This window comes from Cinclus cinclus, chromosome 4 (genome assembly GCF_963662255.1).
Source record: "Cinclus cinclus chromosome 4, bCinCin1.1, whole genome shotgun sequence".
Taxonomy (NCBI): Eukaryota; Metazoa; Chordata; class Aves; order Passeriformes; family Cinclidae; genus Cinclus; species Cinclus cinclus.
Genome location: NC_085049.1, coordinates 59,921,557 through 59,938,983, shown reverse-complemented (window position 1 = coordinate 59,938,983; position 17,427 = coordinate 59,921,557). Strand labels below are relative to the sequence as shown.

General features: G+C 45.8%; 1 protein-coding gene and 1 non-coding gene across 4 annotated transcripts; both read right to left on the bottom strand.

Annotated features, from left to right (window-relative positions):
* Nucleotides 1-2,844: 2,844 nt before the first annotated feature.
* On the bottom strand, nucleotides 2,845-17,365 carry LOC134043653 (cytoglobin-1-like). Of its 3 annotated transcripts, XM_062492255.1 has the most exons (5): nucleotides 16,799-17,365; nucleotides 15,124-16,229; nucleotides 7,178-7,552; nucleotides 5,046-5,277; nucleotides 2,845-3,851 (listed from the first exon to the last, which is right to left on the bottom strand). In XM_062492255.1, exons 3-5 carry the CDS (start codon nucleotides 7,270-7,272, stop codon nucleotides 3,723-3,725), a joined length of 456 nt encoding a protein of 151 aa, XP_062348239.1. In that variant the 5' UTR covers nucleotides 7,273-7,552; nucleotides 15,124-16,229; nucleotides 16,799-17,365; the 3' UTR covers nucleotides 2,845-3,722. The 3 variants fall into 3 exon arrangements, with proteins under 3 accessions (XP_062348239.1, XP_062348238.1, XP_062348240.1); XM_062492254.1 differs by having other exon boundaries at nucleotides 15,124-17,365; XM_062492256.1 differs by lacking the exons at nucleotides 7,178-7,552; nucleotides 15,124-16,229; nucleotides 16,799-17,365 and adding an exon at nucleotides 5,853-5,876.
* Nucleotides 16,987-17,135, bottom strand: LOC134043880 (U12 minor spliceosomal RNA). Its single transcript, XR_009933196.1, has one exon. It is a non-coding gene; the product is annotated as a U12 minor spliceosomal RNA (small nuclear RNA).
* Nucleotides 17,366-17,427: the final 62 nt, after the last annotated feature.

Genomic DNA, 17,427 nt, shown 5'->3' with positions numbered 1-17,427 from the left:
ATATGAATTACTTGTGGAAATACAGGACTGAAGTGCAGTTGGGAAGAAAAAATTAAGATGACTGACGAAACACACTTAAGATGTAAAAGATTTGGAGCATCTATCAGGAGAGTTGTGCCTAAATACGGATCTTCCACCCATCAGAACCCAATGACCTCAATTTCCAGGTGTGCAAAACTGAGGTATTCATCACCTGTAAATTTCCTGCTGTACAGTTGAAGAGTGGTATGGACTGACCTTGGTCTTCATGGTTAAATAGATTATGAAATGGGGCTCTTGAGGGAACCTAGGGATGCTCTAGCTGAACATCACCTTTTGAGATCTTGGAAATTTTGCTGATGCAGTTGCAGCTCCATAGCAGTTTTTATCAAACTGAAGATGTACAAAACAAGCAGAAAAAGTAAATTCCTTAACTGATTTAAAGTGTTTAAACTGCAGTGAACCTGCAAGCATCATCCCCATATCTTATAATCAGTCTGGATTTGTCAGGGGAGTGCAAAACCAGAAGGTTAAGACGATAAGGGGCTGGAGAATGGCAAGTTACCAGAAATGAGATCCTCTCCTGAACATGGAATCATAGAACTGGTTACCTTGTAAAAGCCCCTCAAGATTATCGAATCCACCCATTAAACCAGCACCGCCCAGCCCACCACTAGACCATGTACCCAAGTGCCACATCTTCATGCCTTCTAAATACCCCCATGGATGGCAACTCAGCCACATCCCTGGGCAGTCTGGCCCAGTGCCACACAGCCTGTGTGTTGCTTTTCCCACTGCAACAGGAGGAACCACACAGTAATGGTGACATTTCCAAGCAGAGGTGCTTGGCCTACTGCCACTGTATCCTGTTACCCAACATACAGCTTGTCAGTGGAGCTGGCACATGAGGCTATTCCTCTGTCCCCTTGCCTTCCACCAGCTGTTGAGTCTTGGGAGTTACCATCCCCTTGCTACAATGATAGCCCTGCCCTAGAGCTCCTCTCTCTGTCCAGCCTATCTTGCACCACCCATCCCCATGGGCAATGGGAAAAAATGGGTAAACCAGCTCTCTAAACCAGTGCAAAGAGATGATTGAGCAAAGGTTAAATAGCCTTGGAGCAGGAATTATCTATGTGGCTGAAGAGAGAATGGTAGCAAGACTTCAGACCCCCAGGGCCAGTGCAAGGCAGCCAAGGGCTTAGGTGGGTACATCCAAGCAGATGGGGGTTGTAGTCAGCATTAAACTAAGGATAAATGCAGACTGAGCCACGCTTTAGAGGCGAAGGCAGTGTGGAGAGTGTTGTGTAGGGGCCTGCAGCACCTGATAACCCCTCCAGGTTACTGTTCTCTGTCCCATATTTCACCTGCCACCTTCCTCGGTATCATTGTCCTTTATTCATTCCACAGACAGTAGAGATTAGTTTTCTTCTGATGCAGGAGCTTACAAAAGATGTTGATGCACTCTTCATCCAGTCCTGCATCATGTTTCTTGCTCTTTGGGGTTTTTTTGTTCACTTTTTTCCACTTGCTTAATGAATTTTTGCATTGTTACTACTTACATGATTATTTATTCTTTTCAGTAAGACCTGAAACCTGTCTTTCACTGCAGTTTGCAAAATTGGGAAGCAGCAGACTGCTGGGCAGGAGTTGTATCAGCAGCTGGAAATACAAGGAAAGAGGAAGAAATGTTTTCTTCCAGCCCCGGCTCTCCACTTTATCCCTGTTTTCCCCTCTGTGGGCATATAATGGAGTCTGTGGGCAATTAGAAAGTTCTCTCATGACTTAACCTCTCCTGGCTCTTCACTTCCTGTTGCTGGGGAAACTGCAGTCCCAAATCCCTTCCCCTAGGCTCAGTGGTGCTGTCAGAACACTGCAGGCAAGCAGAGTGCTAGGAGATGCACCATCAGAAAGGCAGGATTAACTAGCAACAAAGCAGGGCTGGACACCTGCAAGGTCACAAAGGGCCTGAGAGCAGCAGGAGCTGCCTTAGCTGTACAGCCCTTTCCCAGGCTGAAATGATCTGACAAATGCTGACTGTGGTAAAGTATTAAGTGCAGAAGGGTTAGAAATCATTCCAGGTGCTGGCTCAGAGAGGCTCCAAAGAAGGCACTTTTACAGCACCGGCCCTCAGGCACTTTTCATCCAGCTGGAGCCTCTGTCTCCATTTCTAGAAGGTGGTAAGTGGGTGGGGACTTTGCATTAGAACTACTGTAACTTTTCAAATTGCTGCTTTCAAATCTTCCTAAGCTCCAACTGGTTTGCAGCAGAGCAATGGGAGTAAAGAACTGCCACCACCTCTTTTCAGAGCTTTAACTACTTGTACTCCTTCAGAGGGACTGGAGACTATAAATATTTTTTTTACACATCTTGTTCTTTTTTTACAGTCCTTGGCAGTGCTATGCAATATGCTTCCCTTTCTCCCTGAGCTGAACAGAACACTGAAGCAAATAAAGCAACCTGCCCATCTTCCCCTCTGGCTAGAGTTCCTCTTCTGGACTTTGGGATTTAGCATCCTTTGCCAAATGCAGTGGGTGAGGAAAACTACATGTTGAATGAAGGAAAACTGCATTTTTACTTGTTTACAAAACTGTTGCTTCATGGTTAAGTGAAAACCATGAGAAGCCTGACTGCCACAAGTGTGATGGGTGCCTGGTTGGGAGCTTGAGCTGGTTTTGGAAACCCCCCAGTACCACTAGTAAATGTGCACTGTAACCAGCTGCCTCTGCTGCACATCACCTTTTCTGTGAAGCAAATGAGAGGGCACATCTGCTTTCTCTGTGTTTATTGTGTTACACTGAAGCAAACCAGCACGTGGTTATTTGCAGTTATTAGCTGATTATTTCTCCATGCCTAAGGAATTCAAAGAAAAGCAATTAAATAGTTCAGGACCCAGACAGCTCTGAAGGGAGGCTCAGACTGTGTGACTGGACAGGACAAGTCCCATGCCAGACTGTGTTCCCCATGCAGTGAGGCAGTGGTCTCCATTAGCTGGGTGCATTTTGAGTGCACAAGAGCCAGTGAGCTCCGCTCTTGCTTCTTGTGGGAATGCAACCCAAGTAATTTTCTAGGAGTGACATGGTGCAATCCACACCCTGGAGACATTCATCCCTGCCCAGAGGGGTCCAGTGCTGACCACACTCAGTGTTGTCATCCTTTGTGCTGAAAGCTGCTCTCAGAAACCAAGGTTGGGTGACTCTCCTGGCTCATGCAAGATAGGACTTTCCTCATGTCTCTCCAGATGTTGGTCATTCCCATATGCTACTTCCCCCTTGTTTAAGTTCAAACAAAAAGCAATACTCATGGCTCTTAAATAATGACTTCTACCAAGATTCTGGAGATGATTCAAAATGGTGTCCTTCCCATCATTCATAAGGATGGAGAGGTGGTAGGTGAGCCAATGAACTGCTGGTGCTGCTGAAAGGAGCAAGTCTTTCTTTTAGGAATAGAAAGCTTAAAGTCAAAATCTTAAAATGTAGTCTTCAAGGACAGTAGCCAGAGGAATCCACCTGAAACTGCAAAGCACATCAGGATTTGTTGGTTGACTTTGATGTATCTGTGGGTTTTGTTTAGCTGTAGAAACTCAGTTTGCTAAGGAAATTATTGACATTGATATCTATATTGTATAAGCCTTTTTTCTTGCCTTTTTTATTTTTAAATTTAAATTTTTCCAGCGGTGGCTGGGGGCTCAAAAGCATCAAATCAGTGCTGGCAAGTTGTTTGAAGAGTCTGGAGGGTGCACATCCTCACCAGCCCTCCTCTTTGTAGATATTGTTCAGGTGGGTACAGATTTCATTGGTCACCTTCTCAAAGGAAGCTTTGCAGTCCCCGCCAAATTTCTCCTCCATCAATTGTAAGATAATGTCACAGATAATCTAAACAAGGAGAAGGGAAGAATCAACCAATGTGAACTTTATTCCACATTAGAGGCAATAAGAACTTGCATATCTTTAGTTGGGATTCTTGGAGGGCAGAAAGGGGTACAAGAACAATTCACAGCACATGACGTGCAGAGCTTGTAACAGGGCACGGAAAATAAAGTGCATTATAGAATTCACAAAAAACTGCTGCTGGTGTTTTTAACTACCCTGTATCTAATTAGTGTTGATTGCACCTATCACTCAAGGATGGCTGTATAGGACTGATGTGCTTCATCCATCCACTGCAATCCCTCTCGAGGCAGGGGACTGTCCCAAATAAGTAGAGGCCACGATGAGCCCCTTGCTGGACACCTGTGGAATACACAGCGTGGAGGGTAAGTTTTTCCCTGATCTTTCCTGCTCATTAGCTATCCAGCACTCTCTAGCAGAGTTCTTGCAGTCACTAGGTAGGTGGCATACTTCAAAATGCCAACTCCTTTCCTCTGCAGCATTTATTGTTTTGTGTGTGTCTTTACCCTGAAAAAGCATTTTCAGACAAAAATCACTTATTTTCCCACTCATTGAAACTGGGCCCACTGCTTTTGAAATCACCTTCATTTGGAAGTAATCTTTGCCAGAAGGTGCCTCTTTTTGTTGTGTAAGGCAGAAAAATAGTTATAAATGCACTCTGCCAGTGACCTTAGGTGGATCTGGGTAAGTAATTTGATCCTGTATTTATTATTTGAGTTGTTTAATGATGACAATGCTGTTGTCATTGTTGCTCAATAACCGCTAGTTTAGTTGTCCTAGAAGAACACAGCTCCTGTTACAAGATAAAAAATACATCAGGGACTGAAGTCCAGCGTTAAACTGCTTTTCTGTGTGTTGTTATTAAATGGCAGGTGTGGGAATCACATTGCACCAAGAAAACACTCTACAGCTCATGGGCAGCTGTGCAGCTCCCACTGAGCACCACATCACCTGCCTGCACCTCATCTGCTGCACAGCCCTTCCCCACCCACGCCACATCTCTCACTCCTGCCTTCTACCATCAACCATCTCACCTTCCACCACCTCCATTCTCTGAGGGATATATATATATATACATATTTCTACATACAAAGCCTATGTTCCTCAGTTCTACCCTTCAAAGGGGAAAACACACCCTCCTCACAATTACATCAATTGGGAAAAGGGCTGCTCACTCACCCTAAAGTTTTTGGGGTCAATCTTCAGCTGGGTGGCATGCTTCTTGCCAAGTGGGGTCACTATCCCAAGAAAAGCCTCAGAGTTGTCCAGGTGTTGCACCATGTCATTGATGGCACTGAAAACCTTCTTGCCATGGCCCCTGACTTGATCTGACTGTTTCATCTCTTCGGCAGAGTCCATGCCTTTGAAATGTGTGAAGTAGGACTTGGTGTCTGGGTGCTCGGTAAACATCCTGTTGAGAAATGAGAGATGTCCTGACTTGTGGACCAAGGTATCAGTGCAGACATGGCCACATATTCTGGGCCTTGGCTTATGTATTGATGTCCCTTTTCCCCTTCTCTTTATTAGAACAGACACTTCTGCATTCCTTGTTTCTCCTTTGCCTTTTGCACCTGTGCATAACCCCCATGCACATAGCAGCCAGTCCTCTCTCCCTTGCCTCTCCCCAGGGTATTTCCTTTGCTCATTCCACCTTAAAACCTAAAATGAACTTATTCCACTCCTTCTAAAGTTAATATTTTCTCAGCGTTATCTCTGTGTTACTTTCACAGAGAAGCGGGAACACATTCACATGGGATGACTGTGACAGTTTGACATTTCCAAAGATGTTCTGGACAGCAGATATGACCAATGTGATACTGATGGGTGTTTTCATAGTGAAACCCTGCTATTTGTTGTGTTAATTAACCCTTTCCTATAGTCCACTGCAAAGCTTTCTTACTACCTGTGATGGATTGTTGTTTGAGTATGGGGTACAGCTCATTCCATTTATTCAAAAGTAACACAATTCAGTGTGTTTGAAATTACCTTTGATCAATAACAGCCATCTTGGTCAAACTCCTAAAAAAAGCAGTTTACTCCATTGGGTGAACTGGTTATCCACCTGAAATATCCATAACAAATTCCACATTGCATTTCACGGTCATAAAATGGTTGGGCTTGAAGGAATCTCTGGAGGTCATCTGGGTCAACACCACTGGCCAAGCCAGTTGGCCAGGATCACGACGAGATGGCTTTTGAGTATCTCCATGTATGGAGAATTAATAACTTCTTTGGGCAACTTCTGCCAGTGCTCAGTTGCACTCGGAAGTAAAAAGTGTTTCCTGATGTTCAATGGAACCTCCTGTGTTTCAGTTTGGGTCCACTGACTCTGGTCCTGTCTCATGGCACCACTGAGATAAGCCTGGCTCTGCCTTCTTTGCACTCTCTCTTCATGTTTTTATGTACACACTGGTAAGATTCCCCTGAGCTTTTTCTTCTTGAATCTGAACAGTCATAGCCTTCTCTGCCTTTCCTTATTGGAGAGATACACTACAGTACCCACATCATCTTCCTGGCCCTTTGTTGGACTTTTCCCAGTATAGCCATGTCTCTCTTGTGCTGGGAAGCCCTGAACTTCTCTATAGGCAGGTCTGGGGCTGTAGGACACTACAGGAAAACCTTCTAGAGTAAATTACCCCAGGGAGGCAAGCTACTGGATGCTACTAACATCTTATGGCTGCATTTCTGACCCTAACTGTGCTCAGGTTATGGAGCCTACAGAAGAAAAGAGCAGCATGTAATGTTTTGTGAAGGTGATCCAGGCACAGGGTGTGATATATAAGAAAGCTGGAGGGAAGGGTAAAGTTCTGATAACCAGAAATAGTATTTGAACTGATCCATGCTTATGGAGGTGATGTAAGTCCCAGATGAGAGTGGAATATGTGAAAGGTGAACAGAAGAGTGGGAAACAGGATGGAAACTAAGAGAGGCAAGTCTACAGAAAGGGTATAATACAATGGAACAGATGGGCTGAGGCTGAAGGATAATTAGAAGTGAAACACTGAGTTTTTTAAAAAAGCATTAAAATAGTTCAGAGGTAAAGAGGAAGAGGGAAACAACGCCCATGTTTTGTTCCCATTCTTTTTCATACTACTTTCTTTTTTTTACCTTACATGGGTGAAGATATTGTTCTTGTCTCTTCTTTTCCTAGCCCCTTACCCCTTTCTTTTTATTTTTCCTTGTATGGATTGCTCCTCTTCCTAGCAAGGGCTGCATGAAAAACATCAAGACATGCTCCTCAGCAGTAACTCCATCATTGCTGTTCCTCCTTCACCCTTCCAGGGCAGCAATTGGCTGGGCTCTTTCCTTACCTGACCAGCACAGCTGTCCCATTGTCTTCAGCATCCACAAATATCTTCTCCCAGGCACCACGGGCACTTTGCACCTCTGCTTCAGAGAGCGACATGGTGCAGGAGATGTTGGCAACAGACGGTGCAGCAGGAGGGAGAAGGACAGGAAGGTCCTGGCAGGTCTTTCTGCTCCAGTTCTCTCCTCAGGGCTCTCTAAATACTGCCCTGGGGATTTAAGAGATCTTGAAGGGTCTCTTTGTCTCTGTTCCCCTCAGTCACATTTCTGCAGGTTTTAGAGCTACCTAATCACTTTTAATCAGGAAAGAAACCAACCACATGAGGAGGAGGACTAGCCCTGTAGTTGCAGGTCAGGTGCCAAAGCAAAGGTCTCACTGTCTGAGGAGAGAAGGAAAAAAAGGCAGTTTTCAGTGGGGGAAAAAAAGAGATCAATCCTCTTTCCCTCTCACTCCTGCCAAAGCCAGTGCTTGGCTCCACTTTCCTGAAGGTGATCCTTGCCCAAGCACTAATTTTCCTGGTTTTCTCCCAAGAGTCCTGCTGTGCTGAGGGCACTGCGGTGCCTTGCCATCCCCTTTCCCTGGCACTCTGGTCTTTCAGTCGAAGATTCTGTTTCTAGCTCCAGCAACTCTCTCCAGTCCTGCCTTCTTGCCATGGTCACTGCTTTCCCCACAACCCCCTGGTTTAACAAGGGCTCCACAGCTGCAGCTGCCCCACAGCTGCTCCCAGCCCTGGAGCTCCCAGCTGCCACAAGGGTGGGAGGCTTTGCCAGCCCAAAATGACAGCAGGGATGGTGATAGCAGCGTGGCACAGCATCCCCATGGTCACAGTGGCCTGCAAAGCCACTTCATTTTAGCACTGGAGATAAACAGTGCAGCACAGCCAGACCACGAGCACAGGCATTTCACTTTCTTAACCCTCTTGGCTTGCAGCTGGGATTTCTGTCCTGTCTCTGAGCCCTGACTGCCTGGTAGAGAGATAAGGGGCAGAAGAGCCAGGGTGGAGCTCCAGACAGCACCTCTGGACTTGTTATAGTCATGGTTACTTGGAACTGGAGGCAAAAAGCTTTCACGGATTATCCATGTAATGCCTGGGGTTAACCTCTGGCAGGAATGTTCTGGTTAAGTCCAGGGCACACATGCAAAATAAGGGCTAAGGGGCTTGAGAAACTGCTGCTGGATGCTGAGGGCAGAAAAAACCTCATACTGTTTGGGATGGTTTAGAGGAGGGAAGAAACAGGTGTGAGGGGAAAATATGCAGCATTTCAGGAAAAACCAGGCTGATACCCCAGGGCAGAAGGAAAGTGCTGGCTGCAAACAGAGAGGCTGACTGGTCTTGGTGAGGTTGTGTCCCACTGCTGCTGAGGGAGGCCTCAAATGACTTCACTGAAATCTCTCCCCACTTGCCTCCCCTACCTTTTTACCACACAGTAAAGAAAGAGCAGTCATAGAAATCTGCAAAGCAGCTGGGGGTGCCCCATCCCTGGAAGAGTTCAAGGCCATGCTGGATGGGGCTTTGAGCTACTTGGTCTAGTGGAAGGCCCAGGCAGAGAGGTTGGAACTAGATGACCATTAAAGTCTCTTCCAATCCAAAACATTCTATGATTCCCTAGGAGACTTCTCCTCTTCCCCCTTCTCCTCTGAGACATTGCATGAACATGCTCCATCCCTTGATATATAATCAGACATTCTGTCATTCTGCCTCACCTCCCCCTGTCCTGTTTCCCCACCCCATGCTGCAGGTTACAACCAGACCCTTTGGTGAGACCATGGGTGGTGCAGAAGCTGGGGTTGGTGCTTGGGGGTCCCTTGCTCTTGCTGCTCCTTTTGTCCTACTCAGCTGCTCCTGCATGGGCTCTTCCACTGCTCATCATCCCGTTGGATATTGTACCTGCCCTGGACTTATCTCTCCCTTTTCAGTGTTCCCTGCCCTTTCTTAAACACATTTCCATGGAGGCACCCTAATCTTATTTGGTTGGTCCAGTTTTGGGGCACAGTGGGTCAATTTTTTCTGCGACCAAGCCAGGTGTCAGCAGCCCAGGGCAATCCCTGACCAGACAAAGCAATGACATCTTCCCTCAAGCACGTCACCATGCTCTCTCTGTGACATGCTTTTCTATTCTTCCATCCTATGGTGTTACTTTTACTGTTTTGGAAAATTATCTTCTATTTTCCCCTTGCATGATTTGCCAAGTCCTTGTAAGATGAACACAATAATCCCTCATGAAGTTTTGACATCTCTAACAGGGCTATAAACATCTACGCTACAACTCAGCAGTTTCTAACAATTGAAGCAAAAAAAGTTCCAGAAACCTATTTATTTTGGTCTGAAAATGGAAGAGCTATGAAAAATGTGCTGTTTAATTTTGAAGTTATTGCTGACACCTCCCTACATGTGGGCAAGAGGACGAGGACTTGGTTTATTTCTTTTTCCTCTCCCATGGTTTTGTTTTATTATGCCAAAGGAAATGAATCCTCTCAATCATAATTTCTATTGCATGAAGAGACATATTTTCTAATATGGGGTGAAGCTCCTCAGGATATTATCCCTAAAGAGGAGAATTCTGGTGTGCAAGAGCCAATCAACACATTGAATCGAGGCAAGATTTTTATTACAAATCTGAAGAATAGGGTGCCAGGCTTTTCCCAACCTTTTGAAAAACAAGCAGAGTCCTTTTACAAAAAGGTAACCAAAAAAGAATCATACAGAAACAGGAGATTGGTCACTCATGTTTGTGTAACAGAAGTTTTAATGTGCATGTGCTGATCTCAGCCCAGTTCATTATCCTCTCATTTCCACATACAAATTCCCCTGGGGATGTGTTCTTTAAAATTATAATCATCTAAGGTAACTTGAAGTTGTCTTTACATCCTGTCACCTGTTGCTAAGTTATTGTTAAACCTTATTTTGTTAAACCTCTGTTGCAGTTTGAATCTGCTTGAATCTATTTGAACCATTACTTGTCAAGGACATAAGGATTCATAGCATTCTCTTCCAGGGGTCTCTTCACAGTTCCATTGCTCCAGCACCCCACTGTCATGTTTCCAAGGTTAATTAGTTAGCTTATAGTTACTGTGAACTTTTTGTGAATCTTTAATTTCCTCTGGCATCAAGCAGGCAGGGTCAGGCTGGGAAGCCAGATGGCACTAGGGAATCTGGAGCAGAAAGCACAACCGTGGTGTTTGGGCTGTGGCCAAGCTGTTCCTCTCCCTATCCCCAGCCCAGGGAGAAGAGGATGTGCCTCCCACTTGGCTGCAGAGAAATGGAGTCAGTACTGCAAAGTGGGGGTTGCTTTCAGTTTCCAAGGAATCTCGTGCTTTAGGCAGACGGCAGCCTGTAAAATCCAGCCACAGAAATGGGTGGCACCTTCTACTCACCCAGCCATTTATGATCCAGCAGCCATCACACCTCTAGAGCTCATCCATGTCCTGCTTACAGGCACTTCAAACCTTACTGTCTTTTCTTATCCTTGAAACTTGAAGATCTGTGATTTTTAGCATAAAAATCCCACCCTATTTATTGTTCAATGGGGTTAATTCCCAGCTCAGCAGACACAACTGGTTCAGTGAATGGTTGCCAGGGGCTCAGCAGCTGTAACTCTTATTTTCCCAACACCAGTGGTAGTGTCAGGCTGAGGGTAGAGTCCCCATATTGCCAGGTTTCAGGGATGCTTAGTGTGACACTCTGACAGTCAGTACTGCTTTTACAGAAAGGACAAACTCCTGCACCTGCTCATGCTCGTTGTCTGAGGTTATCAACATAATCAGCTCATCAAAACAAGCAAAACTAGGAGCTGCAGTCACCACTGTCGGTGTTAATGTCTGAATCCCAAAGCCCTGCTAGCACATGGGTGGGAAAGACTTTCCCCACTGCCTCTTTCCCAGACTGTACTTCTCTCTCCCATCCCAGGGCATTGGCAGAGCTGTGTTGGGCTTTCCACTGGTGAAAACACCAAATGCAAAGGGTAAGAAAAAAGCAGGACCACTCTGCTTCTTCGGACCTAGCCCCCAGAATGGCCCTTACAAAGTGTACAGAGTGGTACCACCCAACACGGTACAAATGCAGACAAGTGTCTGTTGTATTTTTATCACATGCATAACATTTTAAATATGAAAGCAAAGGTAGTAATTTCAAAATCGTTCTGCTTTTATATATCATAGGGCATGTATGCAGATTAGTCCTCTGAATGCTGCTCTAATGATTAACAACACTGAGTACATGGCCAGCAGTGACTCTAATGCTATCATTCAACTAATAAGGATGACAGTGCTGAGTTTGCTTCCACTGTATCCTGCTAACCAAGAATTTGCATTGGTAGAGGCTGGTGTTCAGCAGAGAAACTTTATATGCCTAGTGAAGGGGAAGAAAGCCAAGTCCACAAACCCCAGCCCATCCCTCACCTCCCAAACCATCAGTGTGCTATCAGCATCATTCTGGACCCAAACCACACACCAACATAAGGGTTGCTGTGAAGAAAGCTAACTCCACCTCAGCCAGACCCAGCACACTGTAGGACTGCATCCTTTTCTTGGACAAATTTAGGCCCATGAAGCCCTAACACTGCTGAACTTTTGCACAGGTGCTGCTGGAAGGAGGAAAGAAATAAGCTTTTAGAGATATAGAAAATATCATGCCCAAATCAGAGATGCAGAGTACCTGAAGCTGGACAGAGACATTAGGCAGCAGCATATGCACTATTCATATCTGTAATGTTACAATCTGGCATTCATATCTGCCCAATTAATGAGATCAAACCACCCAATCATTTGCTGGAAACAACATTCCTGCAGGTTTGGACACAAGCCCCTAGACTGGTTCACTCAGCTTCCTTGTCTGGGACAATGGAGCTTTAATTGCACAGAGTTTATATAAATGATATTCTTAAGAAAACAGAAATCCACTGAATGTCACCCCCAGCAGAATTAAACCTGGATTCCAGATAAAGTGACCCGATGTCAGAGAAAAGAGAAAATATAGCTGCAAGAAGACACCAGGCTAAAATAAACAGCTATGGACTGCTTTATGTGGAAGTTAGACACCACTCCAGAGGCTTTGCATCAAACACAGGTAGGTCACAGATAACTGTATTGATGGTATGGACTATTGTGCTCAGAGATACAAGCTAAAAGGGCATGAGATAAAGCAGCAGACAAACCTGCTGTCAGATACAAGAGAAAATGAGGTGTTGGACTCAAAGGGTGGTGGGTGAGGAATGGAAGGAACCAGAGAATTAGTTCTTGACATTCCACTTTGGAATAATGCTTTGACCAAGGTATTTTATGTTTCTGTGTAAAAGGGCCATCGGCATCTGCCATTCATTTAGAATCTTGCTTCTGCTAAGGACACTGCTCAAAATCTGTCAGCAATGACACTGGGGATAACGTCTGAGCTGAGAGGGCTGGTGAAGCTAGCCAAGTTCTGGCAACCCTAGGTATGAGAGCAGCACTCAATAAAAAACAGGTCTTTCCCTCTAAGAGTTAAGCTATTCTGCAAAGAAGCAGGAAGCTGGACTTGAGGATCTCTGTGAGAGCCTTCCAAAATTAAATGATTCTGTGTCCCATCATACACAGCCATATACTGTACATATACCTGTACATATATCTGTATTGTCCAGCTGGATGAGGCACATATATGAGTGCAGAAATAATTTCTCAACCCTGTGTTGCTTTTATGGGACCTTCCTCCAAAGCCTGAAATGAGTGACTTCTCCATTACTGATTGACCCAATATGAAAAACAAAAATTCCCAGTGCTTGCCTTACCACATGGTAACAGCCTGCTTTGTGCTATGATTGTTCTGTAGATGATGATGCAAGACATAATGGAACTGTTCAGGCAACACTATCACCAAAACTCAATGGTTTACAACAAGATTGTTCAAGTAAGTAAAGATAGAGCCCAGGAACTGGGGCAGTGGTTCAATTGTCTGTGCATCTTGTTAATTAAAATATGAGCGGTTTCTGCATGAGGTTGTTTTCCACTTGTGGCTAGGTCCTTCCAGCCCATATACTCCCAAAATATTCTCAAGTACATATAACCTTGTAAGGACAAGGCAGGGTCATGCCCCTACCAACAAAGGCACAGTCCTACTGAACCCAAGCAAAGAGCAAAGGGCCAGTGATGGTGATCAGGGTCTGCCACAAACCAGTGACTACTGGGCAAGCTCACAGTGAACAGCCAGGTCAAGACAAAGCTGTGAAGTTGGTCTGTGCATCAGGACCAGCAAGGCTGGGCACAGGCATCCCAACACCACAGCTCAGTCAGGCACTCAGCTCCTGGGTCAATTGGTGGCCAGTCTGTGGGTGAAGATGAGGCTTCTCATAACTCCTTCTCACACCACCCTTTCTGCCAGCTTGGCTGTTATTGCAGGAGTTGAATACAAGGCTATATGGCATGCTAAATCTGAGCTGGTTTTGAACACAAGCAGCCAAACCCCTGGGAAGGCAGAGGAGAGTGTGCAGAGGCTGTTGATGTACACAGAGCTGCTATCCACATGGACTAGTCTCTAGTGGGCTTTTTTTGTGGAAGATATGACATACATATCACAGATATACAAAACTTCCAAAGAGGAGCTTCCTTCTTTTGCAGCTTGCTGGGCTTTTCCAAGAGCTTGGTCTTACCAAATGCCTTGCAGATATCTGTATGAGAAAATAGAGACAGGTGCTGGATGCTGGCACAATCCAGAAGTCAGGACTTAGGAAACAGAAGAACCTTTAAAGTGACCCTAGGACCCCTGCATGTCCCATTCAAACAGTACCAGCAGCTTTGACAAATGAAGTTCTTGAGTGCTTAGTTCCTCTGGGGCAGCTGCACAGAATGAGAGCAGGGAAGCAACATAATAATACATCAATATAACATTACAAAACTTTGAAAACTATTCTCATTTGATTTTCAGGAAGCTGCTATTCACATAGGAACTGAAAATGAAACACAGTTCCTGCTGCAGTGCTGCCAAATTTATTGTTTGCTGCTTCTTCAGGACCCACCAGTTAAAGCTGAGTGGAAGATGAACAGAAGGTATTTAGAGCATGTGGACAAGAAAGATGTAGGTGCCCTGAAAAAAACCCCATCCCTTCTGTGGCCCATAATGAAACGTGGGGAAGAAATTATTGTGAAAGGTGTAGTCTGGGATCAAAGGAGAATGACCTGACAGTTGGGCTAATTATTCACTTAGCCCTAAGAAGATGAAACAGCTGCTATAAAATACTCTGCTTTTCTTTCTCCCATGAATTGCCTACTTTTCAGAGCTAGCAACTTGGACACCCCCCACTTGGGACACCTAGGATAAATCATCATTAACAAACCCATTTTAAAAATTGAAGCTGTTCCAGTTATCTCCTTTAAAAGGCCACCTGCCTATTAGTACTCTGCTGCTTTCCAGAATCTGTACAATTTACCTCTCCCAAAGTCCTTCAGCTCCACATGTGCCACAGCTCTGGACCAAAGAGCTCTAAAAGTTGTATTCCATGGCATAAGGGGGATGCACTGAGGCAAATGCAAGTTTATGTGATTTTGTGTGACACAGTATTATGTGAGCAACTTGAGAATTACCAAATTAAAATAAGACTTTAAATTCTGCGGTGCCTACCAAGTTCTTTTCTCCAGTTTTTCTTTTTAGTCCATCCGTTTTCTTGGCTGCACAAACTCCCTGGGATTTTCTCGATGGACCCCAGAAAGAAAGGCAAATTTCTGTGCAGCTCTCTGCAAGAAAATTTTCCGCTTCTCTCAGGAATTCCCTAAGCATATTGCAGGTCACTGACAACATCAGCTGGGATCCAGGTGTGTGCAAGAAACTTTAGAAAACTGGAATATTCTGAGAAACTGGTTGTAAAAAAAAAATCTTTTTTGGAAATATCTATTATGGAATAGAACAGGTGAAGTAAAATTACATATGTGCAGTATTTCCTACAATTTCCACAAAAAGAAAGAACTACCATAGTTGATTTTTCATACCTCTTAAAACATTGCAGACTCAGATGAGCAGTGCATTAATATTTCATTTTTCCAGGCTGTAGAAGGTAAACAACAGGGAAGTTGTCCAGTACAGGCAACGTAGAAGTTTCAGCATGACCCTGAGCCAAATGATTGTGATTATACAGGTATGATACTACACATATGGCAAACTGCCATGCTCTATTTATTACCTGCTTAGAAAATTTTTAGCCTAATTTTTTTTCTAGCTCCCTGAGTCTGTCTGGTCCTATGCTGTGCATCAGTTTTATCTCTGAAGCTCATCTCTTCTGCATCTCCACATGTGTGTCTTTAACTTTTCTGTCCATCATTTTTGCTAGACGAAAATATTCAAGTTGCAAGGCCTTATATTTCAAAGGCTGATTTAAAGTCTTCAGAAGGCAAAAACATCTAGGGTGCAGTAGTTCTGAAACAGTGAACAAACTGCTAAAATCAGAAGATTTTTAACCTCTCACTACAAACCAGGCACTTCCCCCATTAGCAACAAAGATCCACTGATTGCCACTGTGCAATGCCTCTGTGCATGAAATTTCCTATTGACAGACTCTCACATCTCCTGGTGTAAAGTTCAACATCTAGCCCATAATCCAACACAACTTCTTTTCCCAGTTCTTGATGTTTGAGGGTGAGGCAGTATTATAAATCAGATGCCATACCACACCATCCCAAGGGTAATATGATGTCCTGATGTCCTTTGCATAATTTCCTAAGTAATATTTTAACAGGAAATTGGTGTGAGATGGGGAAATGGTCTCCTCTGTTCTGACTTCCATGTCATGGGGTCTCGGTAGATGGAGGAGACACGCTTAAGGAATGTGCCTTTGTAGAGACCCCTATACTCAGGGAGATCTCTTTGCTGCTGCTAACACCTTTCCTCCTCTCTCAGACACAAGGAGGGAAGCGGAGGCCCAAGTTCTTCCCAGAACAAATATTTGACTTCTCATCCACAGCTCAGGTACACTGAAGGAATGTCTGAGGAGGCCTGGAATTCTTCTCCTGGACAGAAGATGACTTCAGGGATCACAGGTAGAAGAGAGGGTGGGTGGCAGCTACACGCGTACTCTTCAGCTTCAGATGCAAGAACTAGGCTGATGGAAGCAAAACAAACAGGAGGATCTGGTTCACCACGAGGCAAAGAGTAGAGGTACGGCCTGAAGGTATCATGGCTGCACAAATAGCGCTAAGGTTGGTGGAAGTGACCTCCATAGGGGTCCCTGCAGGTTGGAAAATGGATGCTGGCTAGACGGCCCCCGGGCGCTTCCCCTCGGGTCTCACACGGAACGCAGCTGCACAGCAGCGCTGTGGGTGGTGCAGCAGGCACAAAGCCTCAGGATTACTGCAGCTCAGGATGCCGTGCTGGAGAGACGGCAGGAAGGGAGGGAACAGCGGGGCTGCGAAGGGGTCACAGGTGACAAGAGCTTCGGGCGGGAGCAAAACCGCGTCTTGGAGACGCTGTGGGTGTGATGTGCTGCAAAAGGGCGTTCTGAGGGAGGCCCAACAGCACCACGGCCCGCAGGGAGACCCCGAGCAGGAGCCCAGGAGCTCACCGCTGCACAAGGCACCACGCCCCTTTCGCTCTTAGCTCCATTTTAAACGGTGTCGTTGCTCCCTCAGAATAAAGAAGGAATTACTTTCTGCATACACACGAAATGCTTACGAGGCAGGTTTGGTGATTTATTCCAAGCCTCGTGAAGACCCTTAGGGCACGCCAGCGCACAAGCAGAATCGCAGCTCAAGGTACATCCGATCTCCCGACCGCCGGTAACGCAGGCGCTGCCCCTTCCCGCCCGCTCGGGGCAGGCCGGTCGCGGCAGCTCTGTCCTTGGCACTCGCGGCACGGAGGGCCGGGCAGATCACGGCACCCGGGCATCCCGCGAAGTAAGCGGGGCACCCAGGGGCGACCTGTACCCGCACAAAAATTCCTCTCACATTCGAAGTGAGGACCCGGGCGTCACCCCGGGTCGTTATTTTCCTTACTCATAAGTTTAAGGCATGACAGGTAGCGCTCCTCGCCGCTCCCACACTGCTCCGCACTAGCTCTACAGATCAGGGCGAGGCCGCCCCACGCTGTCTGACGTGGTTTCCAGATGGCCTGTATTTTCCTCACCACTGCGCACGGTCGTTGTTCCTTTTCGCGCCGGGAAACCTCTGTCGTGGGCCGAACCGGGCCGCGACGTGGAGCGTCGTATGCAAATAACGGGCCCGGGGGCCGCGGGGAATTGTGGGGCTCTCCGTCAGTGCAGGCGGAGCCGGGGCGGGGCCCGCCTTACATGTGGGGGCGGGGCG

Excerpts from the sequence above, each read along its gene's own strand:
- LOC134043653 (XM_062492254.1), bottom strand. The coding sequence starts at position 7,272 with ATGTCGCTCTCTGAAGCAGAGGTGCAAAGTGCCCGTGGTGCCTGGGAG. Across the intron at positions 5,278-7,177 it reads GGGACAGCTGTGCTGGTCAG|GATGTTTACCGAGCACCCAG; the intron begins GTAAGGAAAGAG and ends ATTTCTCAACAG. Across the intron at positions 3,852-5,045 it reads TTGACCCCAAAAACTTTAGG|ATTATCTGTGACATTATCTT; the intron begins GTGAGTGAGCAG and ends CTCCTTGTTTAG.